Source organism: Chenopodium album, chromosome 2, assembly GCF_948465745.1.
Source record: "Chenopodium album chromosome 2, dcCheAlbu1.1, whole genome shotgun sequence".
NCBI lineage: Eukaryota > Viridiplantae > Streptophyta > Magnoliopsida > Caryophyllales > Amaranthaceae > Chenopodium > Chenopodium album.
Window position 1 is genome coordinate 17,807,019 of NC_137835.1, and position 18,617 is coordinate 17,825,635.

At 33.4% G+C, this 18,617-nt stretch overlaps 1 protein-coding gene across 1 annotated transcript; it reads left to right on the forward strand.

Moving 5' to 3' along the window:
- Positions 1–2,350: 2,350 nt before the first annotated feature.
- LOC145569774 (uncharacterized) lies at positions 2,351–3,112 on the forward strand. Its single transcript, XM_081628874.1, has 2 exons — positions 2,351–2,729; positions 2,985–3,112. Exons 1-2 carry the CDS (start codon positions 2,351–2,353, stop codon positions 3,110–3,112), a joined length of 507 nt encoding a protein of 168 aa, XP_081485000.1.
- The last annotated feature ends 15,505 nt before the right edge of the window (positions 3,113–18,617 follow it).

The window sequence follows — 18,617 nt, forward strand, 5'->3', positions numbered from 1 at the left end:
TTTCTTCGAAAATGCTATTTGATCTTGATTAAAACTCTGAAAAGTCAACAAAGTCAACTTATCAATGCTAATTGAATTAGGAATGAAAAGAACCTTCTAGAAGATTCTAGAAGACCAAAACTATTCCTAATTGCATTAGGAATGATAAATCATATTAGGCCCTCCCCTAGATCATTGGGCCGTACATAAAGCTCAAACCGGGCCCAGTTTAGTAAATTGGCCTTAACTTCCTCAATATTCATCGGAATTGGGCTTATATTATATCGTTGGAAAGGTCTTTGCAAGCCCCATCCAACTACACCACTATTGGACCCATATCATGGACCAACCAAACTTGATTGGCTGTTTTCTTAAAATAAAGTTTTCCAAAACAGGGAGAAAAGAAAAGAAATAAAACTTTCCGCTACACTAGACCTTTCCACACTTTCGTTTCATTCGAATATGATTCGACGTGAAAGGTACTCATCACCGGGTTTGGTTTTGGGGAGACACAAATGGGTGTCTACAACAGGGTGAAGGTTACACCCCTTAACGATCCAGGAGATCGTTAACTCCAATAGGTCTGAAACCAAGACTGGAAGTTCGGGGATGAAGGTACAAATCCAATCTAAAAGAGAAAGAACCTTCCCTAATAATAGGCATCTACTTTATTATTCTCGTATTCATGTGCGCTTTCTGACTAACATGCAATCAATAGGTTAACCCTAAACCTGTTTAATCTATGTTGGTTGAATATTAATGCACAAATAAAACTATTATTGACAATTACTTGATTTATAATCAAATTAACCCTAAACAAGATTATTAATTATCTTATTAAGCGTGATTACAAGTACAAATTTCCTTTAAACATGCATAAAAGGTGTGATAAAGCAATAACAATAAATATAATCAAGCAACAATAATCATCATAGTAAAACAATTATAATCATAATTAAAATAATTATATCAACGCTAAAGCATAATAATAGCAAGATCCTAGGCATGATACTAACAAGATTAATAACAAACCCTAGCATGTCACTAATAAACAATAAAAATCAAAGCTTTATCCCTAACATGATACTAACATGCTATTAAGAAAGAAAATAGGAAGCATTCTTTTAATCATACTTAATATTAGGAATTTTTAGTTATTACCCAAAACATGATACTAAGAAAAGCATCCTAACATGATACTAGGAATCAAAATAACAATCTAAGCATGATTCCTATATCATAATATCAATAAATCAATTAAAGCACTTACTTGGATGCCTCGTACCTCTTTCTAATAACAAAATATACGTGTTAGTAACTTCAAGGAAAATATTTTAAAAAAAAATTAAATTAAATAATTGAAAGAAAGTTTAGACTAGATTTGGGATCAAACCCTAAGATTTATCAAACCTTTCACGTCTAGGGCGAAGGCAACTTCGAATTGGGCTAGGTGTGTCTAGTGCTAATGTATGAGGAATTGTGTTTGTAAAAAAGTTGGTTTAGAATAAGAGAGAGAGAGTATCAAGAATTTCTTGATGAGAGTTGGTGATTTGAAAAAGGGGAGATATGACCTCTATTTATAGAGAAAAAGAATCCGAATTCGAATCGAAATAAAACTCGATGGACAGCAGTTTTTGCGAATTTTGTTTTTATCATATCTTTTGATCTAGAAGTCCAAATATGGCATATAACATGTTGTTGAAAATCTCTTGAAGTCTACTTTCCAAACCAATTAGAATCATATTAAAATATTTTGTAGATAAAAAGATATGGCTGAAATAGTGGAAGGGTGTCAGTTTTGGATAGAGTTTCATATTTCATTCATATCTTTTTCGTTATAGCTCGAAATTAATATTATAATATATCATTAGAAAGATAATTTCAATATCTATCCAGCCATATAAAATTTGGTTAAATATTATGAGGCACGAAAATAATATCTGAACATATTTCATCTCGTACAAAACAAGGATTCTTAAAAGGAGTAGTTTTATTCAATTTCAAACTCTTTGAAACATAATTATCAATCCTAACTCCATTAGTATTTAAGAGAACCTTCTAGAGTATTACAGAAGACTATAATCAATTCTAATAGCTTTAGGAATGATAATTAATAATAGGCTCTCCTCTAGATCATTGGGTCGTATGTAAGAACCAAACCGGGCCCAGTTTAGTATTTTGGCCATAACTTCCTCATTATTCATCGAGACAACTGAAGAAACATGAGGTCAAATACCCTACCTATGACTTGGAGCTTGCAGCTGTTGTGTTCGCTTTGAAGATTTGGAGGCACTAATTTTATGGTGTTTCTTGTAAGATCTTCACGGACCATAAGAGTCTAAAGTACATCTTCACCCAAGATCACTTAAATATGCAGCAACATCGATGGCTAGAGTTACTCAGAGATTACCATGTCCACATCCAGTATCATGAGGGAAAGGCGAATGTTGTTGCAGATGCTCTTAGCAAAAAGTCAAGCCATAATGTCATTGCTTTAATTATGGCCAATGAGTTGTGTGAGGATATGAGAATATTAAACCTTGAGGTTGTTAATCAAGGAGAGTTAGAGGGATTGTTGAGTGCCCTGACAATCCAACCATACATATTTGAGGAGATTATAGTGAAGCAGTTGGAAGATGATTCATTGCAGAAAATCAGAGATCGAGTGACTAGTGGTGCAGAGACTGAATTCAAGATTCATGAAGACGGGAGTCTGAGATACAAGGAGAGATGGTGCCTACCACAAAAATGTAAGGAGATAAAAAGAAAAATCATGGAGTGCCATAATGCACCATATTCAGTTCACCCTGGGGGAGATAAGTTGTATAAGGATTTGAAAGAGTTCTATTGGTGGCCGAATATGAAGAGAGAGGCTGCTAAGTTTGCATCAAAGTGTCTGACGTGCCAGAAGGTGAAGATAGACCACAAAAGACCCATGGGAAAGGTAAAACCATTAGAAATACCAGGTTGGAAGTGGGATTCCATATCCATGGACTTTGTGACAGGCTTACCAAAGACTCGTACTAGGAATGACACGATTTGGCTGATTGTGGACAGACTTACTAAGTCAGCGGTGTTCATTCCTATCAAAGAGACCTGGAAAAAGAAGCAGCTAACAAGTGTCTATCACTAATAGAAAAATAGCAATAGGCAGCCCCCATATGGCACCAGTTTAGGCCAAACCGGTGGCCAAAACCGGTCTAGAAATGGGCGGGATTTTAGAACATGAGAAAAGGCACCGGTTTGGCCTAAACCGGTGCCAAAAATAAAAAAGACACCGGTTTGAACCGGTGCCAATTGAACCGGTGCCCTTGTTAGATTAAAAAAAAAAACGGTCAAGCTTTATCCTTAGTTGTCCAAAATATTCCTAACCCTAAATGAGAACTCAGCTTCATTCTCTCTTATTATTAGCTGCCTCTCTCTTCTCTCTCCTCCTTCTCTCTCCTCTCTTCTCTGTCATCCTTCCTTCTCCATCTCTCCGACCACAACGAAAACTCAGATCTCTTCTCTATTGTCCTCATTCTCTGTCCGATCTCGCTCTCCTCTTCTTTCCCCCCTCTTCTCTGACCTTTCTTCTCCCTTCTGTCTTCTGCCCACCACCGCTACTAACCACCGCCGCCACCTACATGTTTCTGGGTTTATTATTCAAGGTAAGGGTTTACTAACCACCGCCGCCACCTGCATGTTTCTGGGTTTAATATTCGAGGTAAGGGTTTCTGGGTTTGATTATTTTTGGTAAATGCCTTGATTTTTTTTGGTTTGATTGTTGTAATATTGTTCGAAATTGATGGGTTTAATTGATTTTTGAATTTTCTGGGATGATTTTGAATTTTTTTTGCGTTTAATTGATTTTTGAAATTGATTTTTCTGGGTTCTGAGTTTAATTGATTTCGAAAATTTTGGGAATAATTTTAATTGATTTTTCTGGGTTCTGAGTTTAATTGATTTCGAAAATTTTGGGAATAATTTTAATTGATTTTTCTGGGTTCTGAGTTTAATTGATTTTGAATTTTTTTTGCGTTTAATTGATTTTCGAAATTGATTTTTCTGGGTTCTGAGTTTAATTGATTTTTCTGGGTTCTGAGTTTAATTGATTTCAAAAATTTTGGGAATAATTGATTTCGAAATTTTTCGAAATTTTTGGGGTTAATTGATCTTCGAAAATCTTGGGGTTTAATTGCTTTTCGAAATTATGGGGTTAATTGATCTTCGAAAATTTTGGGATTTAAAACACATTCAAAAATTTTGTGGTTAATTGTGTTTCGGTTTTTTTGGGTTTTTTTTGGTTATTTATTTATTAAATTATTTTGATTTTTGAGTTCGTACATGATGCATGAGTTTTCTGGGTTTTATTTTGCATTTTTTTTGTGAGTTTTATTGAATTATGGGTTTTAATTGATGCAGGTGTTAATTGATGCACAAGGATTCAAGACTTTGATTTTGGAATATTTTTTTTGATGTTGTAATTTGTTATTTGTATTTTTCAATATCAATTTAACATTGAATTTTATTGTATGGTTATAATTCATTGTATTTTTTTTTTTTTTTTTTTGTATTGTACAATAACAGTTTAATATATTGTTATATTTCATTGTCTGTTGCGCTTGTTCTAATTTATATTTTGATGTTCTAATTTATTTTAGTTGATTTAATTTTTAAGTGAAAAAAGGCAAAAAAAAAAAAAAAAAAAAAAAAAAAAAAAATTGGGTAGTTTTGGCACCGGTTAACCGGTGCCAAAACCAATTAAATAAATATTTTGGTTCATTTTTGGCACCGGTTAACCGGTGCCTAATTGGGTATATGGCACCGGTTTTGAACCGGTGCTAAAAAGGGGGTATTTGGCACCCCCCACATAGGCAGCGGTTCAAACCGGTGCCTTAGACCGGGTTTGAACCGCTGCCAAAGCACTTTTTTCACCTAGTGTATGTGAAGAATGTAGTTCGGTTGCATGGAGGTCCCAAGGACATAGTATCAGATAGAGATTCGAGGTTTCTATCAAAGTTTTGGCAAAAAGTGCAAGAGAACCTTGGAACAGCATTGAAGATGAGTACTGCCTTTCATCCTGCAACAAAATGGTCAGACTGAGAGAACAAACCAAACCATGGAGGATATGCTACGAGCTTGTGCTTTAGATTTCTAAGGGAATTGGGAGGATCACCTACCTTTGATCGAATTCTCGTACAATAACAGTGACCATGCGAGCATCAAGATGGCACCATTTGAAGCATTGTATGGAAGGAAGGGCAGAAACCCAGTTTGTTGGATTGACTATGGTGAACGGATAACTTTGGGAACAGAGTTCATTGAGGATATGGTGAGCAAGGTGAGACTGATCCAGTTGCGTATAAAGGCAGCACAAGATAGACAGAAGAGTTATGCCGACTTGAAGAGAAGGGATGATGAGTTTAGTGTTGGGAACAAGGTCTTTCTAAAGGTTTCTCCAACAAAAGGTGTGATGCGATTCGGCAAGAAAGGGAAGCTTATTGCAAAATATGTGGGTCCGTATGAAATTCTCCAACGTGTGGGGAAATTGGCTTACAAATTGGCTTTGCCAATGGAGTTCGAGAAAATGCATGATGTGTTCCACATTTCCCAATTGAAGAAGTATGTGCCTAGTGAAACCCATGTTTTGTAACCGGAGACTATTCAACTAGATGAGTCTCTAACTTATGAAGAAAGACCAATCAAGATACTAGATCATAAGGTGCGTAGTACTAGAACCAAAGATGTGAAGATAGTGAAAGTCCTTTGGTCGAACCAAGAGTACGAAGAGGCTACTTGGGAGGCCAAGGAAGAGATGAGGAACAAGTATCCCGAGTTATTTGACGTGGTGAGTTACGAGGGCGTAACTCTTTTCTTTTGGGGGTAGAATGCATGTAATTTCGCGCTTTTACCTCAACTATACCATTTATTGTTTGATTTTGCATGCTTTTGATTATTATTATTATGCATTATTATTGCGTTTACATACAATAAAAATATGTAAACTCTGGACAAGTATGAGTTCATTGAGATTAAAGTTCAGTTTGTTGAGTATGCATGTTGAGGATCAAACAATTTACAGCAATACAAAACACAAAAGTTTGAATGAATTTTGAGAAATTATGGGTTTGGGTTAAGTTTCGGGGACGAAACTTCTTTTAAGAAGGGTAGATTGTAATCCCCCGTAATTATGTGAAATATAAAAATTTATTTTAAAATATTTATGTGAATATTTATTTACATAACTTATTTTACTATGGTATAAACAAATAAAATTTAATATTTATAAAGTTAATAAAACTATTTCATTAAAATTATTTCACCACCTATATTTTAATTATTATACAAGTCCAACCCATTATTCATTAAGCATAATTTTTTTCTATAACCCACTCACTTTAAGCCCAAGTAACAATCCTAGTTTTATTAGAACTAGGAAACTAAGCCCACTATACTAATTAAAAACCCTCATACTCCCTTCTCCTCCCTCAATTCTCACGACAAAAACAACAAAAAAAAAAAAAAAAAAAGAAAAAAGAAGATTGATGCTGCCCATGTTGGGGTTTGGTGAGTCCGACTCACCGCGGAAACAACCCTGGCCCAAGGAACCACTCATAATTAATAAAACCATAAAGCATAAATAAACACAAAAAAATGAAGGACGAATCATACCCTTGAAGCGAGCTTCGCCCTCTCAAAACGGGCTCTTACTTGAAAGCCTTGAGCACCGCAAATGTCGTGCCTCCAACGGTATCCACCCACAAAGGACGAACACGACTTTTTAGGTCCACTGCCTTGGAGTTAGCAAAGTCCGACCAAAACCCTAGTGTTAATGGAGTTTAAGAGTTTTTCCAAAATATGGAATGCTCTTTCTAAATCCCACTCAAGCACTTTACTCCAAATCCCAAGGTTAGTATTTATAGAGGAAAGTGTGAGAGGGAATTTCTATCCCATCAATGTGGGATTCATGAAATTCCACAAAGTAATTTAAAGCTAAATTAAATTAAATATATAAGCAAGTAATAAATCAACAAGTGTCCTGTTCATATGTAAAGAGGAGTATGGACCACTTGGAGAGGAGGGGACCATACTTGCTCCCCACTCCTTCCTCTCCTTGTGACACTTGTCCACACCAAAAAGCAAGCATACTTACTAGCTTTCCCTTTCTACCCGACCTAGGCCCACGGCCCAGCTAGCCTCGCACCATGTGGGCTGCTAGCTGCTGCCAGCTCGGCCCAGCACGCCCACGCACATCGGTGCGGGCTGCTGATGCCGAGGGCGCTGCTAGCTAGCCACGCACATGTGCGGGCTGCTAGCAGCAGCGCACGCCAGCACGCCACGCACTGCTTGTGGCCTGCTGGTCGTGCTGTGCTAGCATGCCTCGCACATGGTGCGGGCTGCTAGCCACGCCTTGCTAGCATGTCTCGCACATGGTGCGGGCTGCTAGCTCAGCTAATCCCCTAGCACTCGGGATTCCGATGCTAGGGGTATTTTGGTCATTGTTGATTTATTACTAATTTGTCGTCTCGTCTTTTTATTATTTTTTACTTGACTTCCGACGCTCGGTTTCGACGCTTTAAGCTCGAATTTCCGACGTCTATATATTTAACACTCGGGTGACGAATTAATTTGTCGAGTCGGTTCGTATATTTTGCTTGGGTGTGACCCGAATGGTTCAGTCAAGATTAAGCTGTAATATTAATTATATTAATATTACTGATCGGAAGCGGCCTCCACCCAGGCATTCCGATCACTTGACCTTACTGAATATATTAGCTTTCTAATAATTCTGAACTCGCTATCAGAATAATACACTTGCTCGAAGGACACCATTCCTTTCAGCCCAACGACCCGACGCCCAGCTGTAGCAACCCCGTCTCCCTGTTGCCGCCTGCAACCACCGTCGGCCACCCCTTTGCTGCTGCCCGTTCGCCCCTCTTCTCCCTCTCTTCCTTTATTTCTTTTTATTGCATTATTATCTTCGATGATTCTAGCGTAGTTGTCGACTACGGACGACTACAGACAACTACGGATGACTATGTTAAGATATTAAATCTAAACCGTTTATTATGTTTGTTGATTAATGTTAGCCTTTGAATATTACATTTTTAAAAAATTTATAAAATCTAATTTACACGTCATATAAGTCATGACCCGTCAGCTAAATGTTGTTTGTTTTGTTACTTTCAGAGGATAATTTTTTTTTTTCTTTCAAATTATGATATTATAAAAAACAAAAAACCATCAAATTTGATAAAAGTTGTTCAAAAAAAAAAAAAAAAAAAAAACATATGTACAGCTTTATTCTCATGCTTCATCTCCATCATGATAGCTTCTACCTTATTCATTGGTGCACTTTATTTTCAACCTTAAACCTTTAACCTTCATTCAAAACTCATCCTTAAATTACTTAAGTATATATGAAATCATAAATTAATATATAATCATCATAATTATTCTTCAATTTTAAGTTAAATAAACTCGAAAATTTTAATTAATTTCAGGGATTCTCTTTTTTTTTTTTTTTGAACGAAAATTAACTTCAGCGATTAATATAATCCATTTGATTATCTTTACAAACATTTTTTTCTTAAAAATTAATGCATTATATTTTAGGATTTCATGTGTCATATTGATTAATTGACTATTTTTTTTTATTTCAAAAAAAAAAAATGACTATTTTTATATACTTTTCATTGTTGAATGTTAAAGTTCTCAAATATAGTATTCCATTGTTGAAGATGGAGCTCTCAATTATTATAATCGTAAAATAAGGTAAGAACATAATTTTAGGTAACATATTAGAATATATATTCAATTTTATTATAAAATAAAAAATAAATTAATTTTTTTTTGGAAGGGGCCTTATTTAGGGGAAGCAATGTATGAAAAAATAAATTAACTTAATTTTCTCCTAAATTAACTATTTCCTGTCAAAAAAAAAAATTAACTCTTGTTTATTTTGGGGCATCCGTAAGACTTGTATAACAAATTCTGGAATTCATCATTTTTTTTTATTTTTTTTTTTGCAAGAAAATTCGAGAATTCATAATAGTTAAGTTAAGATGCTTCTTTTTTTTTTTATTTCAAACAAAAGAAGTTGTAATTTTGAAAGAAACTAAAAAAACTAATTAATGTAATTTTTCAAAATTTGCTTTATTCCTTTTCTAGTTTAGTCTCGTTGCACGGATTAATTAGATATTATTTGTTTAAAATAGCTATCAATATTCTTTATCTGAAAGAATATAACCATAATCTCTTTTTAATATTTTGAAAGAAGTACTGTATTTAGAAATTAGGAGGAAAAAAAATATACAATAGAAAATAAAAATGATGATGTCAAATATAGTTTTAGCGGGAAAAAATTTCATAAGAAGTTGATATGTGTCTCTTAATGATGTCAGCATGTTTTGTTTTAGTAATACTTAATAGATTTTTAAAAAATGATTTATTTCTCAAGTCATAAAAAATAATGTACCATTGGAGATTTGGAGATGCTTGATAAATTTTCGTTAAAAAAATTAAGGATTGCCAGGTTAGCATATATTCTATAATTATATATCTAATTTATTTAGTATAAACCGTTAAAAAAAAAAAAAAGAAATTAGTTTTTTTTTTTTTTTGAGGGGAAGAAAGAAATTAGTTAGTACAGTATATATTTTCTTTCCTTGGCTTTAGCAATCAGCCAATCAGTTGAGCACTTGAGCTAATCTAGTTTGTTCTTTTTTTTTTTTTTTTTCTTTTTTTTTTTTATGAACAAGCTCAGCGAATCTAGTTAGTCAACATTAGTAGCTAGGGTATTTTTACCCTACATAACTAGGCGGTCCCAAATGACTACTAGTTAGTCCCAAAGTAAAACGCTAAAAAAGATTCGTTTGTTTTTAATCGAAAGACAGTTATCTAAATTTATACACGCAATAATCTTATAGCAATTTTTTCTATTAGTCCTATTGTTTGCAACATAATAATATAACCTTGCATTGAAATAAACTCACAACTACTATATCATACATAAATTTCGCTTTTAGGTATCATCAAACTAATTTTGGGTGTACACAACATGCGAATCTTATTTGTCAATTAGAACAATTGACAAAGATAAGACTTGATTAAAAAATAGATCACGGTGTATAAAATATTTTTTTTATTTTGGGTATAACTTAGTTATAATTGGATGTACCTAAAACGAAGTGGTTCAATTCGCTTTTATTTGTTTATTTAATTATTATTTATTTTTACAAAATATAGAAATATAAGATTATTTTGGATATCACATCTGTTTTTAGTATTCTTGACTTAATTAATTACCATTGTATCTAACAAAGGTCTTATTAGCTTAATTGTAGTTTGGATTTAAGTAAAAATCCCGAATTTATATGTTGAAAATAGTTACTCGGCCAAAACATTATTACCTATTACACAAATATTCTTATTTAGAATGAGTAATCCCCTTATCTATGATTAATTTAAGAATACATGAACGTAAACTTGAATGTATGCAGTACGTAACAATACTTAACATAATTAGGCCGTCACAAACGTCTACTAGTTAGTCCCAAAATAAAGCGCTAAAGATTAGTTTGCCTTTAATCGAATGATTATTATCGAAATTCATACACGCAAGAATCCTAGCAATTTTGATTGTTTGTCCTATTATTATTCACAACGAAGGATTACTCTTGCGTAGAAAAAAAAAACTCTAAACCCCTATAAAGCATACATACATATATTTCGCTTTTAAATATCCCAAATTTAATTTTCGACATACCCAAAATATTTAATTTTGGGCATATCCAATTTTTTTTTAAATTAATTATATTAGAATAAATGGCAAAGATATATAAGACTTGACCAAGACATAGATTACAGTGTATAAAATATTTTTTTAATTTGGGTATACCTAAGTTGTATTTGGGCGTACCTAAAATGAAGTGGTTTAATTATTTTTATTTAAAAAAAAAAATTAAGGTTATTTAAGATAATCACATCCATTTGTAATACTCTTCACTAGATTTATTGCTACTCGATAACTTAGGTCTTATTAGTTTATCACAGCTCTTATTAAAATTGAAAAACCAATTTAGATACTAAAAATAGCTGCTCAGCCAAAACATTACGTATTGCATACGATCCTTGTTTAGATTAGCAAACCACCTTATCATAAATTTATTTAGGGATCAAGAAAACATATATACTTGAGTGTACATAGTACGTAACAATGCAAATAACACAACTAGCCAACTAGGGGTCACATGACTAGTATTAAGCCCAAAATACAACGCTATAGATATGTTTTTTTTTTTTTTTTTTTTTTTTTTTTTTTTGTGAAATAGCTATGTTTGCTTTTAATCGAAGGACAATTCTCAAAATTTATAGACGCAAGAATCTTAGCAATTTCGTCTGTTAATTAATCCTATTGTTTGCAACAGATTAACCTAAAACTCACAACCCTTAGAGCATACATAAATTTTGTTGGCTTTTAGGAATCTCCAATTTAATTTTTGGTGTACCCAAAATTCGAATCTTACTATTAAATAAGGATGATTGACAAAGATAAGACATGGTTAAAACATATAGTTCAATGTACATAGTACGTAATTATAAGACATGACTAAAACATATACTTTAATGTGCGTAGTACATAACAATAATTTTAGGCTTACTCAAAACTCAAAAGTTGAATTTTATTTGTTAATCAGAAAATTGACTAAGATAAGACTTGATTAAACATAGATCATGGTATATAAAATGTTTCCAATTTGGGTATACCTAAGTTATATTTGGGCATACTTAATTAAAACAAAGTGGTTTAATACATCTTTTTAAAAAATCGAAAAGTATAAAGTTATTTCGGATAATCACATCTGTTTTTAGCACTCTTGACTAGATTTATTGTAAATCTATCTAATCAAGATCTCATTACCTTAGGGCCTGTTCACTTTAGCTTAATTTCAGTTCAGTTCAGCTCCAATCAGTTCAGTTCAGTTCAGTTTAGCTCTAATCAGTTCAGTTCAGTTTAGTTCCAATCAGTTCAATTATTCAGTCTAGTTCCAATCAGTTCAGCTCCTAATTTTCTTCTCACTTAAAATATTCATTTCAGCTGAGTTCAGTTCAGTTCAGCTCCAATCAGTTCAGTTCAGTGTAGTTCAGTTCAGTTTAGTTCAGTTCAGTTCAGCTCAGTTTAGTAAATGTGAACATGCCCTTAATTATGGTTCTTAGTAAATTATTAGAATAAGAAAGACCGATTTTTAATGCTGAAAATAGTTACTTACCCGAAACATTATTACCTATTAAATAACGATCCTTGTTTAGATTGAGAACCCCTTATCTTGAAAGGAATATGCGAAAATATATATACTTGAATGTACGTAGTACGTAAAAAGAAATAAAATAAGGCGGTCTCAAACGACTACTAATTAGTCCCAAAATAAATCACTAAAGATTAGTTTTCTTTTAATTAAAGGGTAGTTATCAAAATTCATACGCATACAATTGAGACGAGTTAATATACATAGTACAATTTTTTTTTACTAATATGCAAATATTTTCAAGTAAATATGCATAGTCATCATATTCATCCGTCAATTTAAATTAGTTCGTGATATTGAAATCAATTTAATCATATGTATACAAATTTGGGTTAAAAAAACACATATTATCTTATGATTTCGTGTTTGAGTTTTACCATTCATATGGTTTTGTGTTTCCTCCAAAAAAAAAAAAAAAAAAAAAAAAAATATGGTTTTGTGTTTAATTTTGATTAGTCATAAATCTTTGAGTACTCCGCCATGGTTGAAGTTGGGTGTTAGTTTTTGTTTATTAAGATGAATTTACGGGAAAAAAAATTATTGTGATTGATTATAGCCTTTTCGTGTTAGAGAGCGTTAGCTAATTTGGGGAAGGGAATTATTAAGGATATATTATGTATTTTAGGGAATATCTTTTTGATATCTTTGATGATAATATTGTATAACCATATGGGTAGATTGCTTAAATTGTGGAATTGTTTTCTATCTTTTAGTTAGAATAAAATAGTATTGTAGTATGTACTAATGTACTAAAGTACTAATGTACTAATGTACTGTACTCTATATATTCACTTTATGAGTTTGACTGAGACATAGAGTTTTGAGATGAATTTATCAAGAATATTAGAATATATCAATATATATGTCTTAATTTTTTTCCTTATAGATTTTTTTTTTCTATAAAATCAAATATTGACCATCAGAGAAAAAAAGAACACAAATAACGCTTATTTTTTAAAAAAATATAGCTTAAAAAAAAAGGCTAAAATCACGAAAACAACTATTTCTGTTTTAGCTAAATATCTTTTTTATTTCCCTTTCAAAAAAAAAAAAAAAATCTTGTTTTATTTTTATTTGTCTTCAACCTAAAATCATGTCCATAGCTTCAACATTTTAACAATGGTGGATAATACTCATTAACTTATACTACTAATTAAAGTTAAACACAAAATAATACGACAAAGCTAGAAATTAATCCCAAAATCATTAAATAAATATAAAATCAGAAAATTAATTCTTAACATTCAACAATGGCGTATTAATCTTGAAATCATATGATCAAATGTTAACACGAAATCATAATGTATATTAAGTGATTTTTTACACAATAATACTAATAAATAAATTGATTATAATTCATAAAATCAAAATAAATATAAGAATTTAATTTATTTAAAATTAAACCAGAATTATGATGAATAGACATTGGTTTTATTGATTTCATGGTTTTAAGTTGAACATGAAGGTTTTAGATGACATAGCACATAGGTTGAAGATGATTTTGAAAATCATATGAAGGTTATTTAAGTTTGATTATGAAATAGGTTGAGGATGAAATATTTATTATTTCAAAGATATTTTTATTCAATTTATAAAAGAAAAAAACAAAAGCATTTGAACAAAAAAATTTATCCAAACAAGACTTAATGACTGTATTTTTGAGATGTCAATTTGGGCGACTAGGATTACATAAATAATACATTAACGGTTCAGATTTAATATCTTATCATAGTCGACCGTAGTCGTCCGTAGCTGACGACTACGCTAGAATTTTTATATTATCTTAATTAAATTGTTTAAAGTTTCAACCTTTAATTAAAATTTTGTTCTAAATTATATTATTATGGTTTGATAGTATGTTTAGATTATAAAAGATTATAAATTTATGAGTTTTAGGGCCTGTTCCGATTGACTGAACTCAGCTGAACTGAACTAAACTGAACTGAACTGAACTTATTAATTAGTGATTTTTATCTACGAATTAGTGATCTTTGATTGTTTATTGATTATTTATTACTATACATATGTGTATATACAAATGTACATATTAAAATATTTACGAAAAATATACTATATAATTATAAAGTTTATGGAAAATATATTAAAAATATACTATATAACCATTTGAACAATGAATTGTATCAATATTATTATTATTATTATTATTATTATTATTATTATTATTATTATTATTTATTGATTATTATTATTAGTATTATTATTTCAATTATTATTGTTATTATTATTATTATTATTATTATTATAAAAATTAAAAAAACCTACAAATTCAATCAATTTACAAGAAATTGGTAGGGAGCCGAGATACAATCTGGGCTCCCACCCCTCTAGCTATATCGAACCCGATCCTACTGAAGATGTGAGCAGCTGCACGAGCACCAATATCCTGAGTCTTAGCGAACGCCTGAACCCGCTTCAGCAACGCAATAGCATCCTTGTCTAATTCCCCTAATGAAGAAAAGGAGAAAGGAAGAAAACCATAGCCATTAGCCCTGCAACGTGCCCCATACTTGTTCCGCTTCCGCTGAGCCGCCGCCGACACAACACGACCAGGAACGAAGTCAAACAACCCCGAATGTGTCAAAGGTGAAGACCCCGTCAAGTCGACACATACATCACGTCCTCTATCCCACGAATAAAGCAACACATCTGCTGGTCGTAGCGCCCCCTCGTTCCCACCAGTCAACCCAACGTTGACCTCCTTTCGAGTAGAAATCCCAGACCAAAAACAAATATCAACAAGGGTGTCACGAACAACGTTGTGCCGATGTTTAATACCTACTATCCCAGCACAAGATACATTCATAGTCTGACCCAAACCCGATATCGGGACCGTTCGCAACCAGGCCGAAGAGTGATTCCCCTGTTGGGACTTCCATAAGGCAACCTGACGCGGAGATAAGGAGAAAGTGGAATCCACAGATGAAGTGACCTTCGTGAAATATATATCTGCCAATTTTTTCATGAGTCTGGGGGCAGCGATCTCACTAGGGTTACTCAAAAGGTCAGTCTCCACAGTCCTGTTAAAAAGACTAAGAGCACCATCAAAGGCCGGTCCCGGACCAACAATACCAGAATCGCGAAGAAGCGTAGCCTGAAGACCAGAAGACTGGAGACGCGACGCAAGGAAAGCGTAATGCCGAACATCACCCGCCGAATATACACCCAAACCACCATAAGAAAAAGGTAAGGTGGCAAGTCGCCATTGCCAATCACCAAAACCAGGCCCCGAAGCAGTTACAATACGCTCTAAAGAATCTCGAAGGGCCACGTCAAATGAAACCTGCGCCGTTTCAAAAAGACGAGGAGGACAAGTGCGCATAGCAAAGTAGAGTTTTGAAACCCCAGTACACGCATGAAGAAGTAACAACTCGCATTGGGGATCATCGAGCTTAGCAACAGCATCCATTAGCACAATGGTCTTCGACACTCTCTGCGAAACAAGCTCACCACAGAAAGAGGAATCAGCACTGACAGGACCACCCAGCAACTTAACACCATGCAAAGGACGACCAATATTTAGAGGAAAGACACCGACGAGACGACTACGAGGGTCCTCCAAGGGCCAGAATACTTTCGTTTTCTCAACGTTGACATGGAGTCCGAGACGAGGTCCCTCCGCCAAAATCAACTCCAAAACTTTCCCTACCACTAAGGTATCACCAATAATAATACCGTCATCTAAATACCAAGCTTGCAAACATAAGTCAAAAGAATCCCTGATTTGGCACACTAACGGGTGAAGAACCAAAGCAAAAAGCAAAGGACCTAGAGGATCACCTTGTTGCACCCCCTGACATGACCATAAGATATGCTCCCCGTAAAACAACCTGGCTGGAGTAGAGTAACAGAATTCAACCCAACGAGAGAGAGAAGGACAACGGAGACGAACCTCACGCAACAAAGCCGACCGGTCTACCAAATTAAAGGCATTCTGGAAATCCACTAACAACATGGAGAGGCCAACATCACCACCACGCGCCTCAACCAAACGATTAACTGCATGAAGAATAGCCTCACCACCCGCCGGCACCCCAACACCAAACTGAAGACCTCCTAGATAACTTCCCAGACGCGGACCAATCAAAGCAGCACCAACCTTTGAAACCAGACGCCTCCAAACAGTACCCACAGCAATAGGCCGAATACCACCACCAGGCTTGACAAGTGGCGTAAGAGGAGCACTAGCAATGTATTCTCCCAACACAGCAGGACATTTCCCAGCGAGAAAAAGATTAACCACTTGCGTAATAGAGTCCACCAACTCATCCGAAATAGCAACTGCAGCACCACTCAAACAATCCATAAGGTGTTGAGCACGCAAGCCGTCTCTACCGCATGACGTACCTCGCGGAAAACCCCTAATCTGATCCAAAACAACAGCAGGAGTAGCAATAAGGTGCTGATCAACGTGAATATCCGGGAAGATAGGAGCCGGAAAGGAAGGGTGCTTAGCTTGTAAATCTGCAAGAGTAGCGTCATTGTAAGGGGCAAGACCAGAAGACGAAAGAACCCTAACCGCAGCAGTGTAATGTCCGTCAGAAATCTTTCTCTTACACTGCTTAATATTACGCTCAGACAAATCATGGTCCTCATCAGCATCCAACAAAGGTGGAGACACATCAGCCAACGTGTCACGCACAAGCTGCACAAAACCACCAGGCTCACACCAAGAACGAATAGCAGAGGTGATACCCTATTCCTGTCGCTGACACCTGACACCCGAAGAACACTCGCGACTACTCCTTGGGGAAAAGGTTTTAAGGACACAGAGAGGCAACACAAGCAATTGAACCCAACAAGAGATGTCATCAGGCTTGCCAATCACCTTATCAAGGGCCCCTTTGAGAACCCGAGAAAAACCCAAGCGACACTTAGGAGGGATAGATTTCACTGAACGAAACCGCTTAGATAGCAAACTATCAAGAAAAGCAACATCAAAAGCAAAATGAGGCTCAAGAGGCCCTCCAGGAGATACCACCGAAGGAACCTGCGGTTTAGGAAAACCGAAAAGAACAAACCGAACAACACTATCTCCCAAGTCAGGAGGGGCCACAAAATCATCTGAACCATGACCATGCCGACACTTCATACGAAGAGAATGCGTCTTGAAACACTCCCCACAAAGCCAAATGCCCATATGACGGAAGGTCGTCTCGGCCTCCAAGAAAATAGCCAAATCCGAAGTAAGAGAGTGTCGGGTCAAATCCCGCGCATCTTTTCAACAATGACGGTCATTATTATTATTTATTGATGATTATTATTATTATTATTATAATAATAATAATAATTATTATTATTATTATTATTATTATTATTATTATTATTATTATTATTATTATTATTATTATTATTGTTATTATTATTATTATTATTATTATTATTATTATTATTATTGAACTGAACTGAACTGAGCTAAACTGAACTGAACTGAATTTCAACGGAAGAGAACAATCCCTTAGTATGTTTAATTTATGATACAAAATTTCAGATTTTATGTTATGTATAACTTAGGGTTTAAATGTTAATTTTTCATGGTTTAGGGTTTAAAACCGTGTTAATCAAGTAAATTATCAATTTCATAATGACAAAACCCACAATTTTATACTTAAAATTAATTTTCAGATTATATATTTGGTGAAATTGGAGTTTTATGTTGTTTATTTGAAGAGTTTTAAGGTTTAATGTGTAATATACTATTCTAATTATTGAACTATGAATGTAGATCTTCAAAAGTTTGAAATTTATAATTTAAATTAATTTTCAGATTTTATATAATCTGTTTTTTATTAGTTTTGAGCCAAAAATAAAGTTTTAGAATGCTTATATATGTTTTAAACAAGTACTTATGCAATATGATAAGTATAGATTATTTGAATTGCAAAAGTTATTAATAAAACAAATTTTCAACACATGTTAATAAGTTAAACTTGCTATAATTTTATATTATATGCGATATTTTCATGATTTTAATATATAAACTTATAGTTGGGATGTTATAAAATTATTATTATTATTAACTAAGGGGTACAATTTAAAAGGTTTATTTTGATGATTTAAGAGGTTTTAAAGTAGTTAATGTATTGTAAGTTTAACGTAATTTGTTAATGTATTGTAAATTTTAATATAATTTGTTAATGTATTTTAAGTAATATATATATATATATATATATATATATATATATATATATATATATATATATATATATATATATATATATATATATATATATATATATATATATATATATATATATATATATATATATATGAATTATTGATTTTGGTATTAATATAGAACTCAAGCACCGTATTGATTTGTGTGAGAAG